At 38.0% G+C, this 20,558-nt stretch overlaps 2 protein-coding genes across 2 annotated transcripts; both read right to left on the bottom strand.

Annotated features, from left to right (window-relative positions):
- Positions 1 to 467: 467 nt before the first annotated feature.
- Positions 468 to 15,765, bottom strand: LOC103438881 (exocyst complex component SEC5A-like). The gene is made up of 21 exons (XM_029105418.2): positions 15,120 to 15,765; positions 14,871 to 15,028; positions 14,695 to 14,783; positions 14,367 to 14,561; positions 13,903 to 14,030; positions 13,648 to 13,806; positions 13,183 to 13,287; positions 11,398 to 11,472; positions 9,367 to 9,504; positions 9,089 to 9,274; positions 5,054 to 5,197; positions 4,413 to 4,539; positions 4,125 to 4,335; positions 3,860 to 3,975; positions 3,557 to 3,782; positions 2,722 to 2,815; positions 2,248 to 2,325; positions 2,089 to 2,145; positions 1,641 to 1,790; positions 1,107 to 1,319; positions 468 to 840 (listed from the first exon to the last, which is right to left on the bottom strand). Exons 1-21 carry the CDS (start codon positions 15,555 to 15,557, stop codon positions 625 to 627), a joined length of 3,303 nt encoding a protein of 1,100 aa, XP_028961251.2. The 5' UTR covers positions 15,558 to 15,765; the 3' UTR covers positions 468 to 624.
- Positions 15,766 to 16,228: 463 nt separating this feature from the next.
- LOC103420592 (SEC12-like protein 1) lies at positions 16,229 to 20,393 on the bottom strand. Its single transcript, XM_008358652.4, has 10 exons — positions 20,124 to 20,393; positions 19,871 to 19,971; positions 18,790 to 18,922; positions 18,592 to 18,683; positions 18,094 to 18,193; positions 17,901 to 17,973; positions 17,693 to 17,813; positions 17,126 to 17,245; positions 16,808 to 16,878; positions 16,229 to 16,725 (listed from the first exon to the last, which is right to left on the bottom strand). The coding sequence occupies exons 1-10, from the start codon at positions 20,307 to 20,309 to the stop codon at positions 16,529 to 16,531; spliced, it is 1,194 nt and encodes a 397-aa protein (XP_008356874.3). The 5' UTR covers positions 20,310 to 20,393; the 3' UTR covers positions 16,229 to 16,528.
- Positions 20,394 to 20,558: the final 165 nt, after the last annotated feature.

Raw genomic sequence — 20,558 nt, forward strand, 5'->3', positions numbered from 1 at the left:
TTCTAAAAGCACCCTAAATGCTTTCTGCAATAAACACCAATTATATGCTTTTTTCACAAAGCATTTTAACTGTTCTTTTAGGATTCACTTGCATTTTTACTAAGAATTGATTCCAAAAACATTTTTTTTTTTCCAAAAGCAAATCATATTAAAAACATTTCCAGACAAGCTCAAGGGTTGTATTTAAAGAGTTGAAACTGAAACTAATTTGGCTCGTGTACGGAGTTTCCGTACATACATGTTGAGTTGTTCTCTTTTCCAAAATTCAACTCTCTACAAGTTTGCCATTTGTGTCTAAAAATGCTTTTAAAATAGCGAAAAACACTTTTTTTTGCATCTGAAGGTGCTTTAATATGATTATTTCTAATTTGTAAATTGTGTAAGCTATACAATAAATTCTTGATTTATATTAAGTAACCAAAACCGCTTCACTGTAAAAAAAAAAAAAAAAAAGCACATGAAATTGCTTTTCGAAAGAATATGCACTTCTCATAGAAGCTCACAGAGGGCTTAAGCAATAAAAAGAATATGGGTTTCAGCTGATTAATTACAGCACAACACTAGCACATAAAAGGTAAAAACTTAATAGAGTAAAAAACCCTTGGGTCATTTACAAATTCAAATTCATCGACGCCTATTCCGAGTGTAGCTTGGGGATCCTGTGTTGCCTCTGTAGTTCCTGCTGGGAGAATCTAGTGATCCCCTAAACGAAGCATAAGCACGTTTGGCTGATTCGGGTACTGAGTCTAACGGAATTGACTCTACAAAACATGCCGTGTTGATGTGAGTCCTCTCAAGCTCTGCTTGAAGTAATTCAGAGCTATACTGCTGAGCAAGTGCCTGAGGCATTCAACAAATTACTTGTGAGTTATTTGCATGTACGAAAAGAACCAGAAGCATAGAACTTCACTAAAAGGATAAAATGAGAACCAATTGATGCGGTAAAAGATTTCTTTCATCCTATTTACAATTCAATATACTATTCTGGTCGACTATGAATATGCGTATGCACACAATAACTGTCACGATACCCAACTAGTCAACTTGGGGATTTGTATTTTAAACAATGTACAAGAAGAAATCACAAGAGAACTGAGGTTTCTTACAATGAGGTCATCTGGTGACACACTCATCCCATCCTGTCTATCATCAGCAGCCTCTTCACTTCCACGTGTTGCTCGTCGATTATGCCCTGGATTCTCCGCATTTTCTGATACACTCTCAGTGGCTTTATCGAGAAGTACCCCTTGTAAGGACTTCAAAGACTCCCTTGCATCCGCAGTGAAATATGGATTTAATATAGTCTCAAAGTATTCAAGCTGCATAATATACACAGACGGCAAATGTCTTAGAACCACATTTTACCCTACATGATTAATGATGGTAATGACTTGTTCACTCCCAACAAGATCACATGAAACGAATACTCTGTAATTTTCTATTTTGCATATGCATAACGTGTTGGATACATTAAGATCTTAGCAAAATCAGGTGCATTTAGACATAACGTTTTTATCTCAGAACATTCATCGAGCACCCATGGAATATGGTGCAACTACCATTTATTATTGCTCATCACCAAAGCTATATGCAAATTCAAAACCATCAAACTTCATAGATCTACTGCAAAAATCTGTTACCTCTAGCATTAGCTGACAGAAACCATTTGCATCAAGTGACCTAAGCTCTTTTGTTTTATTTTCATGGAACAGACTGATAAAAGTGTCAATTAGACCTTCCACAAGAATGCCAAGTGTCTTGTCCAATAAGGGCTTAGCACCAGAGAATACCTGGAAAGAGGAAATTGATTTCTTTTAAGTGTATTGAGAAGATGAATCAAAAGTTAGAGCTAGGAATATGAAACTGCTTATATGCATTACCACTTGAAAAATAAAAATAGAAAGAAAAAATATGATATTTACACGATCACCTAAGCTGCTTAGCAAACAATGTATCACTTCATACTATGGCATAAAGAAGAAAGTCATCATGAAATAAAAACTAGAAAACAGAAGTTAAAAACTGCAATACTAAAATCCTTCTACAAGACATTAAAATTTAATATAACACATGGCTTTCCCTAAGTACCTCTGCATGCACAGCTACCAAAGTGTGCAGTAACTCCACAGCAGCATCACGCACACCCTGCAAGACACCACCATTGTATTAACTCTTCCAGTTCATTCATTGAAAAGAAATTGTTAAATATAAAGACAGCTACAAATGCTAAATTCTTTAGTTTCTTACTTTTACAGCAGGTGCTGCTCCCCATTGAACACCAGAATCCAATAAATAGTTCCAGGCAGCAGTTCTGATCAAATTTGCCTGAGAGGAAAAGTGAACTGCTGTTATGTTTCACATATGGACTACAGAAAACTGCATCATAACTCCAATCCATGTACGCTTGAATTTTGTGAACATTGCAAACACACCCCTTCCCCATAATCATGGGGAGAGGAGATGCCCTTTGACACAAAAGAAATGAATTGCCTTATGATAAACTAAAAAGAGATTCTTTCAGAATGTTCCTGCCAGTGCACTTAAATGGTTGTATGAGGACATCAACTAAGGTGGACCTATAACTTAAATACACTTTCTGAGCCAAGAAGGCTGTAAGTGTAGAAAATGGCCACACAGAAACACAAACTGACAAGAGAAAGCAAGATAATACAACAGAACTACAAAAGATCTATGTGCATGTGTTGGGGTGTTCATCTATACCTTAGCAAAAGTATATTGCTCAAGGACCTTCTCTTCAAGGCCAGAAAAGGACACCACTAGGTCTTGTATGTCACCATCCTCTTCTCCTCTTTCCCTTTAAAAAATATATAAACATAGAAGGTACAAGGTAATTAGGCATCAGCAGATAAGTACATAAAAGTTTTAAACCATCAATAAGTGAGCACGAGTCAACCATCAGTCGGCTGAGGCATATCACCGATTGGTCTAATGTTTTGTTTTTGTTTGGGTTTTTTATAACCTGGAGCATCCAAATCTTTGACCCGGCTAACTCCCAAGGAGGCATTTAAACCCTCCAATTCAAACGGGCCAGGAAAACCCATTGGTCTATCTACTTAACGGTAAATTCAACACCATGTGCGTTATTGCATTCTTATCACAGGTGGAGCAAAATTTCATATGAACTAGTAGATTTCAACAAACAAGTTTTTAATTTTTATACATGTTATACAACTATTATTGGGGAAAGAGGAATTGAAAACCTCGGGTGGATGAGTAAATGCAGCTAACCATTTGAGCTAGAAGCCCCTTGCTTCAAAAATGAATCTATAAACAAAAGATTTATATCCTAAAGCCTGCTCATATACAAATCCAGTCAGTCTTTATCCTACAAAATAGTTACTGAACTGGACTAGGCCATTTGAATGTGAAAGATACAAGATAGTAGCCAATATTATTTCTGGTTCTTGGGTTCCCACTTCAGCGGGTTATATAAAGCATTTCACACATCAAGTATTCCAATTGCTCCAAATAAAGAGGGCAAGAAACATGATAATATCTCTACAGTTCAATGAAGGGAAATGTAGTGGCCGCATACCTAGACTGTAGCCAGATGTGCTTGTAATTGTTGTACAACTCATAAGAAAGTTCTTCTCTGCAATAGCCAACATTACTCAAGACTATTAACAACTGTTGATGTGGACTAACGCTTCCTGGGATATCAGACTTTTCTTCTAGGGTATGAGAATATCCATTTTGTACATGTGAACTTCCTTTGCTTGATTTGTTTATGGCAAGCTCACTTCCACTACGCTCTAGATGACCTGATTAATGGAAATGTCATAACTGAACATTAAATACTTAGCAACATGAAGTTGAGTTAGCTACTCATCCATCATACCTGCAAAATCAAGCATACAGTTCAAAAATGCAAGTCTGACAGATTCTTGTGTTTCTTGGAGTTGCATGAACATATCCTCTGACTTCGTAGCCTCAGTTCTTAAAGATTGAATCATCCTGAAACAAATAATACTGTTAATGATGAATATATAAATAATGATTGAATGTTCTGAATTTCTTCAGAGAAACGGGTAATGAACACTTAAAAGATCTTGAGCCTGTCTATCACTTGAAAACTCTTGTTTAAGTCAGGTTTAGAGACTTACAACTTGATTTGATCCATTGCTGAGGTCATAACATTACAGAATGCTAGAGGCAAGAAAGAGATTGTATAGGGAGATTTATTCCTTTCAAGAACCGATACTGGAACCCATGTCTCGTCTTTTGAAATCTCTGCAGTTGATGCCCGCATCCATGAGCAGAGCCTTAGGATGTAAATCTTAGTAATTTCCGACTGAAGTGCTCGAGTTGCAGTTACTGTTACAAAAATAAGTCCAACCTTCAGAACACTTTAAGAAATCAGCACATTGCAGGTTAAGAGAACGCAAAGATACCAGCAATAGAAGGAGCTGATTCTTTTGCTTGGAAAGCTTCACATGCTCTAGATATTTCTGTTATGGCATCCCTCATATACGGTTGCAGAATGTTTGATTCTTCAAGATCGCGAAATGTATTGCAAACCTGCATCAAGAGAATAAATTTATAACCACCTACCAAACCTTGGGTTTAAACTGAAGATACGCAAATACCTACAGTTTAACGCCGTTTGGCATGAGCTGATATTAAATTTTGATTTGAAGCATATAAATACAGCAGATGCAACTAAAATACAGTTTAACATTTCTATTCGAGCAGCAATTTGAGAGGCTCCCTATCTCCCATAAGAGTCACAAGACAAACAAAAAAGAAATATAACTTTAATTAGAAGTTGAAAATTCACATTTTCCTTTAAACTATCCAGGTAGCCTTATCTCTAAATTAAGTATCAAAGACTGCAGAACAGAGTTGATCACAGCAACTTGTCATTCTGCGATTACAACAGAAAATACTCAGTTTTACTAAAAATTACAAACTAATTTGGTAGATTATGTACTCAAACATATCCACAGTCATCCATGTACTTAAGCTTAATGAACTAAGGCTTCCATTTACGTAATGCTAAATGGTAACAAGCAGGTTCAGCCAGCATACTCACCTTGACTTCATACGCAGATATGGTATTCCGTATCATTCCAGCAACTTCATCAAGGGAATGAGTGGAATACTTCCCATCTCCAACTTTATCCTCAGCTTTATTTGCAGGAGTGTTAGCATTTGATTCAGTAGAAACTTGGGACGACTGAAAGATTGAGATTCACAAGAATAAAAGTGAAATCATCTCTCATAAACAAAAAAATAAGATAATTTCTTAAATATAGCAACACAAATATAAATATAAATAAGGTTCATCTTAATTGAATATGCATGTCACTGCTTCAATCACTAGTGAACAGGTCATAGGCTTAAAGTTCTCTGTGCATATTCTCACATATTAGCAGCCAGCATAAATATGTATCAGCTTAATATGATGACACTCATATTATGGTGCTTGAACAAACATGATGGTGTTTGAGGTAAAGAAATCAACCTCTGGCATTGGAAATAATTAAGCCAAAAGGAGGGAAATATGCAGAGGCTAAGGAACTCAGGTTTTGCATTTGAGATAATAGTAAAAAGAAACCCACAGCTCATCTATCTTCATGCAGTTTTTTTTTTTTTTTTTTGAAAAGAAACGAAAGAATTTTATAAAATGATAGAATTACAAAAGAGAAAAAGTAAACCACGTGGAAAAGATATCCACCTGGAGCTAGAAGAAAACTAGCAAGGACCCCTAAAGAAAACTAATTGAACAGAGGAAAAGCTGACCAAATCAATTAACGCCTGCTAACAAATCCCTAAAAATAGAAGAGAAATTGTAATCTCTTAACTCCACTGAAACCGAAGCCCAAAGGGCTGCCCAGTGTTTTACTCTATCCCAAAGCTCCTCAACCCCCACTCCCTTGTAATCCTCAAAGACTCTTTTATTATGCTCGAACCAAATGTTCCAGAAGAGGGCCATCAACAGAGATCCCCACAAAGTTTTGGCTTTCCTCCCTTTCCCTAGGCCTTCGAACTTAGTTCTTAGGAGCTCAAAACAGCCCTTTGGGGTGACCCATCTTGCTCCAGCTTCCTTGAGCAATTTCCACCAAAGTTGAAGGCTATACGGACAATGGAGGAAAACATGGTTGGCGCTTTCCTCCCCGGATTTGCACAAAGTGCACCAATGGGGAAAGAAGCATGCAAAAGGCATTCGTCTTTGGACTTGATCACAAATATTAACCTTCCCGAGCGTCACTAGCCACACAAGGATTTTGACTTTTGGAGGCACTTTTGCTTTCCATATCTGAGAGAAAGGGGGAAATTGTTGCACATCTTCATTGTTGCAAAGGAAAGAGTTATAGGATTTGCAAGTGAACTGGCCAGAACCTTCTAAATTCCATCTTCTCCTATCTTCTCTAGAATGGCACAGCCGTACGGACTCCACCTTCTGCAGTAAACCAGCCACCTCTTCAATCTCCAACTCTCTTAGGTTTCTCCTAAACTCTAAATTCCAACTGACCGGCTGTAAAGAATAAACTACCAAATTGGAAATACTTCGGTTTTTTGTCCTTGATCTAGGGAATTGCTCCTTCAACGGTCCGCCCTCCAACCAACCGTCCTCCCAAAATCTCAGCCTCTCCCCGTTACCAACCTCGAAGTTGCATGAGTGAAGAAAGGAAGGGTAACCAGCCGAGATGTCTGACCAGGGACACCTGCTCGAGCCTCGACTCGGACAATTAGCGTCCCAACCATTTGCCACCAGACCGAACTTGCTCTTTATCACCCTATGCCTAAGAGAGTTTGATTTGAGTGGGAATCTCCACAGCCACTTGGCTAATAAGGCGGCATTTCGATTTCTCAAATTTCCCAGACCAAGGCCACCTTCCTCCTTGCTTTTACACACTTTCTCCCACTTGACCAAGTTAAACTTCTTTCCTTCCTCAACCCCTTCCCAAAGGAACCCTTTCATTAGCTTTTCCAATCTCCCAATGACCCCACGTGGGGCTTTGAACAGGGACATGTGGTATATGGGCAAGAATCCCAGGACAACTTGGATCAATGTTAATCTTCTGCCTCTAGATAAAAAAGCTTTCTTCCAACCCTGAAGTCTCAATTCCACCTTCTCTACCACCGGGTCCCAGAACTTAATAGATTTTGGCTTGCCTCCGAGGGGAAGACCCAGGTATCTCATTGGCCAACTGCCCACCTCACAGCCCCAAGAACTTGCTAGCCTTGTAATTTTCTCACCATCAGAATTAATTCCCACCAAGGAACACTTTGCTTTGTTAATCTTCAAACCTGAAACCTTGCCAAAAATTTGCAGCAAATGTAATAAATTGTTCCAAGCCTCCTCATGCCCTGCCAAGAAAAAGATGGTGTCATCCACAAATTGAAGATGAGAGATCTCCACGTTATCTTGCCCAACACACAGCCCTTTGATCAAATGATTATCTTGAGCCTTCTCAATCAATCTGCTTAGCACGTCTACAACTAGGGTGAACAGGAACGGAGACAGAGGATCACCTTGTCTCAGTCCTCTTGAAGCTTTGAATTTTCCCCTAGGTCTCCCATTGATCAAAACTGAGAAATTAGCCGTGCATATGCAACCAAGCACCCATTTTCTCCATCTATACCCGAATCCCTTTCTCAGTAATACTTCTTCCAAGAATCTCCAATCGACGTGGTCATAAGCTTTTTCGAAATTGATCTTAAGAACCAAACCCTCCTCCTTCTTCTGCCTCACCTCTTCGACCACCTCGTTTGCTACGAGGACAGCGTCCAGAATGTCTATCTTTAACAAAAGCTCCTTGAGATGGGGAAATTGTACTGCCCATGACATTCTTTAGTCTTGTAGCAAGGACTTTCGCCACTACCTTGTAAAGACTGGTAACTAAGTTTATAGGCCTATAGTCCCTCAAGTTCACAGAATCTGCCTTTTTCGGGATTAGGCAGATATAAGTTTCATTTGTTACTGCGTTTATAATCCCATTTTCGAAGAACTCTTCCAACACCTTCAAGATATCCGCCTTCAAAATATCCCAACAACTTTGGAACATTTGCAAAGAGAAGCCATCCGGGCCAGGGGACTTATCATTCCAGCAATCGAAAACGGCTTTTTTTACTTCAACTTCCTCGAACGGCCATTCAAGCCAAGCTGCCTCGGTGGCACTAATTGGACACCAATTAATACCATCCAGCCCCCAGCACTCCTCTTCGTTGCTACTGTACAGAGACTTGAAAAAATGAATGATTTCGTTTTCAATCTCCTCTACCCCTTTTACCATTCTACCATCTTCCGCTTCCAATCTCTCTATATAATTTCTCTTCCTTCTCCCACTTGCTACCTTATGGAAAAATCTAGTGTTGCCATCCCCATCTTTGGCCCACTCCATTTGGAAGCTTACATTCTTTTTCCGAGTTATAAATGTTAAAAGGTAATTTTAAGGTTTGTATAATTGGATGCCCATACTCCATGGTATAATTCTACCATTGCATTCTTCACTTGAATTCAAAAGTCTGATGTTAAATGAATGAATATATTACACCAATGGGAAATGGATACATAAAAACAAAAACACAAAAACTAATTTAAGAACTTATATAAAAAGAGAAGGTAAAATAATAAATGAGTGATGAAGTGGGTGATAAACATTTGCTGGGGAATTTCGTAACTTTACCAAATTACGCTGGCTGTTTATTGATAAACTCATCTTAAATTGATGGTTTTCTATATAAATTAAGTCGGGCCAAAGCTTCCAGCCTAACTCCTACAGTTGACATTATATAGTAGTATCGATGTGTGATAAAAGTGAAACTGTGGTATAATAACAGACCCAATTGCCATACTATATTATCAGTTCTACGAAACTGTTTCTCTTATCAGACTGAAAACAGAAAGTGCACTATGTGCATGTATATATATGTATATTCATGTGTGCACTATGTGCATGTATATACATGTATTTCTCAAACTGTTAAATAAAATGACCCCAAAAATTATTAAAGGTATATAAGATAAAACGCATGAGCATCATTAGAAGATAATTTTTATCAACAATTAAGAGTACATCTTACATAAATGGCAAAGCTTAGAATAAAGTGTTAACCATACCTTTGCGAATTTCCCACTGAAAACAGAAAGTGCCACTTTCCAGAAAGATGGTATGTGATGGATAAGTACAGCAGTTAATCTGCGAATATACCTCCCTCTAAGTGCATCAACTTCTTCACCTGTCAAGTCCACTGGCAGAGAATCTACTGGAAGGTGGTTGTCCCCAAGAGAATAGTTGACATATGACTGACAGTAGTTAAAAGAACAAAGTGTTAAGCACTGACCCACTCTTTAGCTGTTAATCAGTGTAAGATGATCCTTCTAAGGGTCACACTTACAGATTGATTTATATCTTCTTGAATCTGTCTCCATCTTGCATCAGACAGAGCCCTTTCACGTAACTCATTATGTAAAGTCTCCATCCTAGCTTCATGATCCAATGTGCATTTCTCAAGCAAACCTCGAATTCTGTTATTCTGAAAAAAGAAACAAACTAAAAGAATTCAGTATGTTCACAATGGGCCCCTCTCTAGTTTTTAATGCATAGTCACATTCAGGTGCAATATCCCAAGAACCCTCTCTAGTTTTTAATGCATAGTCACATACAGGTGCAATATCAGGGTTTTTCCCAAGAAGGAAATTAAAAAACATGTCCTCTGTTTTTATTCCGAAAGCTTTTTGTGTGGTGGTGTGAAGGGGGGGAGAGACTGTTAACCATTAGCTGTTAGTTGCGTCTGAAAAACGAACTAGGGTTGAACCTCTCTTTTAATAAAAATGAGATTCTAATAACAAGGAGAAGAGAGACATACATACGAGGACAAGATATCCACAAATTAAAAGGAGGAAAACATAAATATCAACCATCAACACATAAGACCAATGAGAAATATATATTAAATAAATATGGACCACCCCATTACAACGCCAGAACGTAAATCTGGACCCTTGGTCAGGTTGATTATTGCCATTATCGTCCAGATTCAGAGTCTAGCAAGAAAACAGTAATCCATTCAAGTGGACCCTTTAAATGCATATAAGCAAACTGCAGAAGTGGAATCCCCATATTTTTGCAGGAAATAAAAATAGCTTGTAGGCCCACTCCACATCATAGTTCAGGATACAAATCTAACTTTTAACTGTGATCAAGTAAATAAACAAGGCTCAGCTTTAAGTCCTTACCCTAACTGTGATCAAATAAATAAACAAAGCTTAGCTTTAAATCCTTACCTTTTGCATTGGTAATAAATGAGCCAACGGGACATATTCAAGACGATATCCCTTGGATCTATCTTGCAAAAGAACAAAGAATTGGATGGAGATCTCAACTATATAATACAAGCTAGATGGACGAAGTGGAAGAGTGCATCGGGTGTGTTGTGCAAACATCGCATGCCATTAAAGCTCAATGGGAAATTTTATAGGACGGCAACAAGGCCAACAATGTTTTATGGCACGTAATGTTGAGCGTTCAAGCATCACCACGTGCAAAAATTAAGTGTAGCAAAGATGAGAATGCTTCGTTGATGTGTGGGCACACAAGAAAGGGTAAGATTAAGAACGAGGATATTTGAGGTAAAGTAGGAGTGACCGCAATTGAAGATAAGATGAGAGAAAATTGGTTAAGGTAGTTTGGACATGTGAACCAAAGACCTACATATGCTCCAGTTAAAAAATGTGATTATTAGATAAAGGGTTAGGGCAAAAGGGGTAGATGAAGACCTAGGAAAACTTGGAAAGAAACTTTGTGAAAAGATATGAAGTACTTGGAGCTAACGGAAGACTTGGGACAAAACCAAGCACAGTGGCGCTCTAGTATTCATACAGCCGACCCCACTTAGTGGGGCAAAGCTTTGTTGTTGTTTTTGGTGTTAAGAGTAAACACAGGAATTTCATTATTATAATCAAATGATGGTTCCGTTTTGATTGACTTTTGCAAAGATAATCCTTGAATCGAAAAGTAAAAAATAGACGTTCAAATCATTCAAAGATATGGAGACAATACATATTTCCTACTCTACCATTGCCGCTTACATGTGGGCCCTTCCCATCACTAGAGAGCCCAATATGTGCTTAATATAGGTTGGGAATTACAATTGCAAAGATTCAAATCCAGACTTCCTGCTTAGATACCATGCTAAATTTGGTTGGTTTATCATTATTTCCAAAAGCTTAAGCTATTAGAATGTGGCACAACAATCATTTTATACTCTCTCTACGAAACTGGCTTCAACAACTATGCAACTGCAATTTCGAATTTTAATGGTAATAAACATGATGATTAAAATCACCTTCAGCATTGCTTAGTTTACAATTAAGGAATTAAAAAGAAACAATAAATAAATCCCAAGTATGGTTACAAATTAACTAACCTGTATATTTAAATAGTGCCATACAGGATCTGACTCAGGTTCCAGCTCCAATAACAGCCTCACTGTGTTTTCAACCTACATTAAATATAAAAAGTCTTAGTAAAAAATTATTCAAACAAAAAACAATAGTGTTAATAGATATGATGAGTCTTACGCAACAGCTCTATTTAATGCATGTGAATCATCTTGTCTAGCAAATCACCGTCACCTCTCAAAAAGTTATAGATGAAAGAAGAAAAGAAAATATAATGGGTGGTTAACAAAGTCTTCTGTTTACCACTTTTTCGAAAATTTTAAGTTGGTATGATGTAGGCCAGAATCATTTTATATTTTACATCATTCTTGCTGATATGGGGGGATTTGAGTCATACAATGGAGCTTTGGGTGAGAGTAATTGAGCATAGACGGAGGTAGTCTCAGACAATCAATTCAGGTTCATGCCAGGTCGCTCAACTAAAGAGGCTTCTTTGAAAGATTCTAGATAAGAAAGGAGTACGAGTAGCATATGTCCAAGTAATAAAGGATACGTACGATAGAGCAAGGATTGCAGTAAGAATTCATGAAGGACAAACTGAGCTTTATGTCCTAACCTTGTTGCATTGATAATGAATGAGTTAACAGGACATATTCAAGATGATATCCCTTGGTGTATGCTTTTCACAGATGATATAGTGTAGATAAATGTAACGCAAGAGGGAGAAGTGTTGGAACCTAAAGGTCTTCACCTAAGCAGGTTAAAGACAGAGTATATGGAGTGCAAGTTCAGTGGAAATGAGGTCCAAATGAGATAAGGTTGAGGATTGGAGATCACGAAGTACCAAAGAGTGAGCGTTTTCGTTTCTTAGATCTATCTTGCAAAAAAAGGGAGAATTAGATGGGGATCTCAACCATAGAATATAAAGTTGGATGGATGAAGTAGAAGAGTGCTTCAGGTGTGTTGTGTGATCGTCGTATGCCACTAAAGATCAAGGGGAAATTATATAGGATGTCAATAAGGCCAGCGATGCTTTATGGCATAGAATGTTGGGCGGTCAAGCATTTAACAGATGCAAAAAAATAATGTAGCGAAGATACGAATGCTTCATTGGATTTGTGGGTACACAAGAAAGGATAAGATTAAGAATGAAGATATCCGAGGTCAAGTAAGAGTGGCCGCAATTGAAGATGAGATGAGAGAGAATTGATTAAGGTGGTTTGGACATGTGAAACGAAGACCTACAAATGCTCTGGTTATAAAATATGATTATGAGATGGAGGCTCATGGCAAAAGAGGTAAAGGAAGACCTAGGAAGACTTGGAAAGAGACTTTAAGAAAAGACATGGAGTACTTGGAGCTCACGGAAGACTTGAAGCAAAACTGAGCGCAATGGCATTTTAGGATCGTCAGCCTAACGTATAAATTCAATCACTGCTCAACAACTCAAGCCCTAACATATAAATTCAAGCTCAGCATACAAGAACATGAGGATCGTCAGCCTCGTTGACTAGAAATAACTTAAGCTTTTCATCAGTTTTACAACTTTCCAATAATCTTAATGTATTTGGAATCTCTGAGGTTTTAATCTGAAAACTAACCAAATAGAAATAGGTCCTGCACCCTAAAATATACTAGATAATGACCAAAAACGTGGAAGAAGGATTGAGTTATAAAGGAAAACTCTATCCCTGTTAGTGAAGAACCTGTGCTTTGGAATTCAAGACTACACTACTAAGGACAGAACAGCTCATGCTACTTTCATTATTGATAAGAGTAAAACATTAATGAGATTTATATATACAGCTTACATTTGTTAAATCTATTTGTGGATCTTCCATAGACTTGTAAAGCATCCCTTTAAACTCATGCATCACTTTCTCAACCTCTTCAAGTACCCGTTTCAGTATTCCCACCTGCGATAGCAAAGGTATATCTATTTAGTAGGAATAGAGCACTCTAACTCAAATGAATGAACAGATTATAGAAACCTAAAAGCATGACTAAGCAGTATTTAATCTAAATAAATTAGATGGTGGAATGAAATCAGCTGTCAGTAGAGTCCTGTGACAACTATTATCAGTATCTTGTTAAATATTTACATAAGAATTCAAAACTAAATACAAGACTAGCATATATGCGTCTTTCTTTCCAAACATATCTACAATGATTTTCAACAAATACATTAGTTGATGCATGCGACTTAAGAGCTTTTAAAATTGTCTAATTTTACCCACAAAAAATAAAGTAAAAAATTAATACAGATTGTTTCATACATGAGAAGGCAGAGCAATCGATTTGGCCTTCTTGTATTCCCTAACTGCCAAGTCATATTCTCCCTTGCTTATGCTACCACGAATTGTACTGGGCAAGTTGAAGAGCGTTCGGAACCTCTGTAGCATTCCTTGTACGGACCTGATCTTCTCAGCTTGAGCCTATAATCATTCAAAAACTAGATGAAGCTTATATCATCCAAGTTGCATAACCACACATAAACCTCCAAAAGTAAAAAAAAATTACATACTACCAACCTGTCTCTCAAATAGAGGCTGGAATGCACGATTAGCCAACGAACTGACTCCTTGCATACAGTTAAACAAATGAGATGTGCCTGAACCTTCAGGATCTTCTTCAATCCGCTTTAACTTTGACTCAATATCTGTTAAATAATCAATATCTTCTACATCAGAAATCAAGAAACATCCCACGTATAACTAGTGTCTATGCTTCCTATGAGCTTTCACATTTTTATACAATAGGAAGAAATAAATAAAGGCATAGGACAGTTGTGTCTCAATCCAATAGCACTAAGCTCACAAGCAAATCTTAAACATAAAAGTAAACCAACTGCCTTGTTTTGATGTGCTTTCCAGTATGTCTAGATATTACATATGGCACAGCTTCTTGTAATTTCCAAATTTAACTGTAAAACACATCTAAAATTAAGCATCTCCATAAACACCAGATCCAAAAGTGATATGAGACAATTTTTTACCATCAATTGTCGTTTTGCAAGAGACGAAGCAGTCAAAATTGTCTTTGACCAATTGTTTTCTCTGCTGAGTTCGTCCTTTAAGATCACTTTTTAGAGCAAGAGCACCAGCCTCCAAATCTGCTGCACAAGTATCTTGGTGTATCCGTGAGATAAAGAGCTTGGCATCAAATTTCTCAGAGAAATACAACAACTTCTCTGTAAATAATTCAATTAATGTATTAGTGTTTGTTAAGCAAAACGGCAAGGTGGTAGTAGAAACTTGAAAGTCGACTAGATACAAAGAGTAAGAAGATAATGCAGCATAGAAAGAACGAAGATGCTACATTACCACGAAGGTTGTTATCCAGTTTGTCACCCTTGGACGGAGAATGGTCGGACGACTCAGTAATCAGTCTTAAGGTTTTGTTGTCTATGATCCTGTAAGAACAACACAAATGCAAATGCAGGTGACGAGTGAGACCCTCACACTAATAAATTCGGAAAATAGTGGAATAAAGTGCTAACCCCAAGCCTAGGGGATCAATGCATTCCATGCCCCGGGGGAAAGACTGTAAATTGTTAAGCCCCTTTCGCGCCAAGCCCGCTGTCGAAACTTTGCGCTCAACCTTTTGGGCCACTGGTGCTGATCTTGTCTCTCGCATTTCACGAACCCTACGAGCAAGCTGCCAACACAACCCCCAAATCATTTCCCAAAATTGAAAACTCAAGGCATTCAATTACCCAATTCTCTTCAAATGTGTATCATCTGTATACCTCAGCCTCGTCGACGTGCTTCCAGCAACCCGGCTCTCCGCCATCCCAAGCGGCATCATCATCTCCTCGAGAACCACGTCTGGCGGCAGCAGCAGAAGCAGCCTTGCCTCCTCGGAACCGCGCGCGCTGCTGATCTTTGGCGGTGGAGTCCTCATCGCCGCTGGATATGCTGAGCATGTCGACATCGGATTCGTCGTCCTCCTCAACCGCCCGCCGCCTGTTGCCGGTGTTGCCGGCTCTGGTAGCGTGGTTGGGGGCAGGAGAAGCTGCGGGTTTACGCGGCGGTTGTTGGTGGGGATGCTGGACGTAGTTGGCGACGGGGGCAGAGCGGGAGTTGCTGGAGGTGGGTTTTTTGTAGTTGACGTCGCGCTGGGATTGTTCCTTCAGAGCCATCTGGAGGAGCTCGTCCTCGTCCAGGTCGTCGCCGTCGCTCGACATTGCTGCGGATTCTGCCGCTACCTCGACACAATTTCGCAATTTCAGACTTCAGATTCTGAATTTCTGAAAAATCCAGAAAAATTGTGAATGCGGAAAGATCTGAAGTTTCCCACCACAAAATTTAGACCCAATCACATCACACAGCTATATGTTTACAGCGCTTTCCATTCTGTTCAAATTGCCAAAGAGTCTTCTGGACTGAAACAATTAGCCTATATGCTCACTAGCCAGTGCTTTTCGCACGCTTTTTTTCAACTTTTTCATATTTTATTAATTTTTGTTTATTGATTTTACTCAAATAATTTGATTTGACGGTTAAAAATTAAAAATTATGTAAGAAGAATAAAAATAAATGTAGATAGCATCAGCCATGTTCATTTCATAATTAACCCATAACAAAGCACGTTCACTGGTTGATAAATTTGATTCGATGATCGAAAATTTAAAATAGTATATAAGAAATAAAAATAAATGTGTAAATAGCACCACCTATGCTCATTTCATAGGTTTTTTTGTTTCTTTTTATTTTTAAAAGACTATCTCAAGGAATGTTTGTGTAATTAACCCATAACGAAGCACTTCCATGTGTTAACAAATTTGATCCGATGGTATAATGAAGCACTTCTACGTGTTAACAAATTGGTTTCCTACTCTGTTAAAAAGAACTGAAGTTAAGTCAAAAGCCCTTTTTTGTTTTTCAAATTACCAAAAAACAATTAGTCGAACAAATTTTAAAATTTGAGAGACTAAAAATGTAGCAAATCATATGGTGTTTAAACAATCTCCACATCTTAGACCATCCATCTTCTCAAATATTACTACTTCTCATCTGTTACTGTCAATTCAAATGTGCATTTTGAAAAGCTAGGCGCTTCTCTTCTCCGTTTCTGCGGGCCTCAAATAACTGGCATAGTTTGTGTCCAGTCGCCGATGCTACTTCCTGTGGCTTGTACAGAATGGATGATAAGTCATCACATATCCACCGGACCCCAAATATTTCTATCATCAGAAGACGGAGACTCTCTTAAAAATGCTCCAAATTGCGGTCTTGCTGGTTGATTTCTTCCAAGAGGGAAGTTCCAAAATGAATCAGAGTTCTCAAAGAAGATGTAAAATGCGACAGCGGATGCTAAAAACAGCCCTAACAGCACCAGATAGATCTGCCACTCTGCATTTTTTGAAACAGAGGGTAAACAAAATTGTCAACCACATGCACACGTGGGCACACACAGAGAGAGGGAGAGATATACCTTTCCAATCTGCTGGAACAGTTAACTTAGTCACCACAGCTCCCCATTGATTAGAAGTACTGAGCACAACCCTGAAACCAAGGAATATGTTAGTCTAAAAGAACCAAAGGGGGAGCAAATTGCACATAATTATTTTTTTCAGGTGACAGATACAATATCTAAATATACCACAAAGACTCGTCTCGAAGTTGAATTGCATTACATGTAACAAGCAAGGGTTAGTACTCATTCAAATGCAAAGTATCAAGAATCAACACAAATGTTGTTCAGCGAAGACCAACAGAATCAGGACGTGTAGAACTCGTTGGAAAGCCTTACCTTTCAGTTGGACAGAACTCCAAAGTTTCAATGCCTGTTCCCAGATGTAGCCTCTTACTCCAGTGGCAAATTTCCATTTTCTTAACTTCCACCACACATATATCTCCATCTTTGCTTCCCCTTCAATTTTAAGATTAAACAAGTTCATATTAGCCAAAGTGATATCATAAACTATGTTACATGCATGTGGCATTCTCAAATTTTCCAAGTCATCAGAACACTCTCCCTTAATGTTTTGCTACTCATCGTAGAATCGAAGAAAGAACATAATGAATAATTAATTCATATACTTTGGTTTTGAATAAATAAGTAGCAGATTGAAAATATGGTGTCCTCCCTCTTACACGTGTGTGCTCGCACAGTGAATGAATACATGTGTAACCATACCAATATGAGTGTAATGTGTATCAAGTTATAATTGTCAACAAATCATCAATAAAGTATCCACCTACCAGCAATCTTTAACTTTCAAGTCGATGCACCAGCAGAGAAATTTGTTGTCTAACAAATTGTCAAATAAAGCCTAGTACTATAAACAAAGGATCAAATGCAAAGTTAAGTGCTTACAGTGCAAGATATTTCCCGTCTTTGCTGACAGACATAACAGAAGCAGACTTTTTAAGTAGCCGCTTATGCCCAATTTTACTCCATGTAGTTATGTCCCAAACTGCTGTGAAAGCTTTATCGCCTGTTTGATTCATACAAGTACATTTAGATGTCAAGAAACAATAATATAGCAGTATAGATTATTTGCTTCACAGTTCAGAGAGTAAACCTTTTTGCACAGTGCAAAACAGAAAGGGTTTTGTCCCATCTTTAGAAAACCGACATAGTTCAATCTTTTCATCCTGCACGAATAAAACCCTGAACATTAGGCCAAGATCCGACCAAAGGAAGAAAAAACAAATATTATGCCAAAATAAAATAAAACCCGCAATATATTAAAAAATTAAAGAAATCATCCATACAGAGTTGCGAGTCAAAGTAGTCAAAGGAACACCATCTTCCAGTTTCCATATTCTTGCTGAGCCATCGGTATATGTTGAAGCTAAGAATTCGGTGTCTAGGCTAGAATATATTATGAAAAATATCGGAATATTCAAAATCTAGAATAGGACATGTATGGAAATCGTCTTACAAATAAAATTAAGTCAATAAACAAAAGAAAATAAATCCCTTAGCGCCTATTATTTTTTCATTAAATTACAAACTCGTAATTGTTATACTAGATTCAATCAAGACTGAGATGGTTCAACAATGAGAGTTCAGATATTCTTTGATTAGTGAAATAAGTACTGCAAGAAAGGTTACGGTCTTCTCCAACGTAACTACATTGACATTGTTTAAAATACTCGACTCTTTTACAGTCATATCCCAATGCAACGAGATGAAAAAAAATCTGAGTTTATAATTATTTTTTGTTTATAGGTGGTGTCCGGCATAAGCAAAACAAGCTTGTTTCTCACCTGAAATCCATATCACGCAGAGAGTTATGCGCTTTTGGTTCATCTAAGATTATTCGCAGGCTTGGCCACTCCAAAATTCTCAAATGCCCATCCTATAGTTGATTAGGACATAAATAAACACATGTTTGGAAAAAAATAAAAAATAACTAAAATAGCAGCACAACAAGTCAAATTATAACAATAGGATTTACTGCTTACCACACCGCCAGTAGCCAATTTAGATCCATCAACACTAAAAGCTAGACACTTCTGTGGACCGATTCCTTCCAGAGGAGGTAGTTCTTTTGCCAATAGCTTTGCAGTTGATTCCTGGCCATATAACTCAAACAATCTGCAATCACCACAAAATCCTCATTCAATGGCTAGATGCATGGGAGGTATTGACACTGTACCAAGTTAAGGAAACAATACTAGTAGTGGTCACATTTGACTACAAAACTTCAGCTTACCCCGTTAATCCTTTTAAAGCGCTAGTAGTTTACTTTTAGGGATTTTTAGCCTTTTACACACTCATGTTTAATCATGGCCGTTGATTTCGTTTGATTTATCCAATTCGATGACCATGTGAAAATCACTTCCATCTTTTATCTCAACATTCAAGCAGTGAATGATATGATAAACTTTAGGTTCCATTATTAACAAAATTTCAAATTCTTTGGTAAAAAACACTTCCAGGTGCTTTCAAACCCTTAAGCGCGTTGAACTTTTGCTGCACAACAACGTTGGAAGTGTTTTTGGTTAACTAAAAGCGCATTGAGCTTAAAAGCACTTCCATATAGGTCCTAATTACCACCACTAGCTAATCACTTAACTGTTTCACATAATTAAAGCGATGGATTTCTGACTAGAAACTTATATCTATAGACTCGCCCCTTATTTGATACAAGTTTTAGCTATGAGAAATGCCTGGAAAGAGTAGATAAGGCACATGGATAAGAAGGATACTAAATTTGAACGGACCCCACAAGCTTTTATATTTTGAATATCTTAACAACTCACCAAACCTAAATATTCTAAGAATACTATTTCAGTATCAAATTTGAAGATTAATTACAGTTAAGAGCAAGATTTAATCATATCATCATTTAATTATCAGAACACTATAAAACAAAAACAACAGACAAATTCGAAAATTCGAAAAATAAGTCAACTTGGGGAAAAAAAAGAAAAAAAAAGAAACCCAGAACCGACAACGGTAGGATTGATATAAAGCAACAAAAAAGTCGGTAAATTTGGAAACATAAAATATAAAATATAAGTAGAAGAGAGAGAAGCTCACTTGCAGACACCATTGGAGGTAGAGCAGACGATGTCGTCGCCGCTTGGGTGCACCGCAATCGAAACTACATCACCCTCCACTTCTTCAAGCACATATGTGGTCTACAAACAATCAAACCACCAAAAGAGTCAACCCCACCCAACAGAACAGTCAAACCCAACCTTCATTCGAGCTCTGAGCTCTCTTATGTTAACCCCTCAAACAAAACAAAAAGTACCCAATTCACAGAGACTTTAGAGAGAGAAAGAGAGACCAGGGGAGAGGAGGAGTGAGAAGTGGTCTTGGGGTCGAAGGAGAAGATCTCGAGAACTGACGAAGAAGAAAAAGGAGAGCCCTTAGGCCTGGACCTCCCGAACACCACCCAACTGGCGTTTTCGGGCCGCCGGATCCACGACCCGCACGTGACCGGACCCCGCTGATCGGACCCACCACCCGCCATTCAATGCTATTTCTGAGATAGAGAGAGACAGAGAAACAAAGAAGAAGGAGGAATTCAGGAAATCGTTTTATTACTATGTTGTTGTCGTTTTATAGAAGGAATGAAAAGGTCGAAATCGAAAAGGATCACGTTGTTGTCGTTGTGGGTCCTACGTACGAACGTACACCAACGGCGGTGATGCTGATGACAAAGTTGTTGGTGGAAGCGGAACAACGTCAACGCCCTTGTCCAAGTATCGGAAATGGATAT

The sequence above is a fragment of the Malus domestica genome, chromosome 07 (assembly GCF_042453785.1).
Source record: "Malus domestica chromosome 07, GDT2T_hap1".
In the NCBI taxonomy this organism is placed as follows: Eukaryota; Viridiplantae; Streptophyta; class Magnoliopsida; order Rosales; family Rosaceae; genus Malus; species Malus domestica.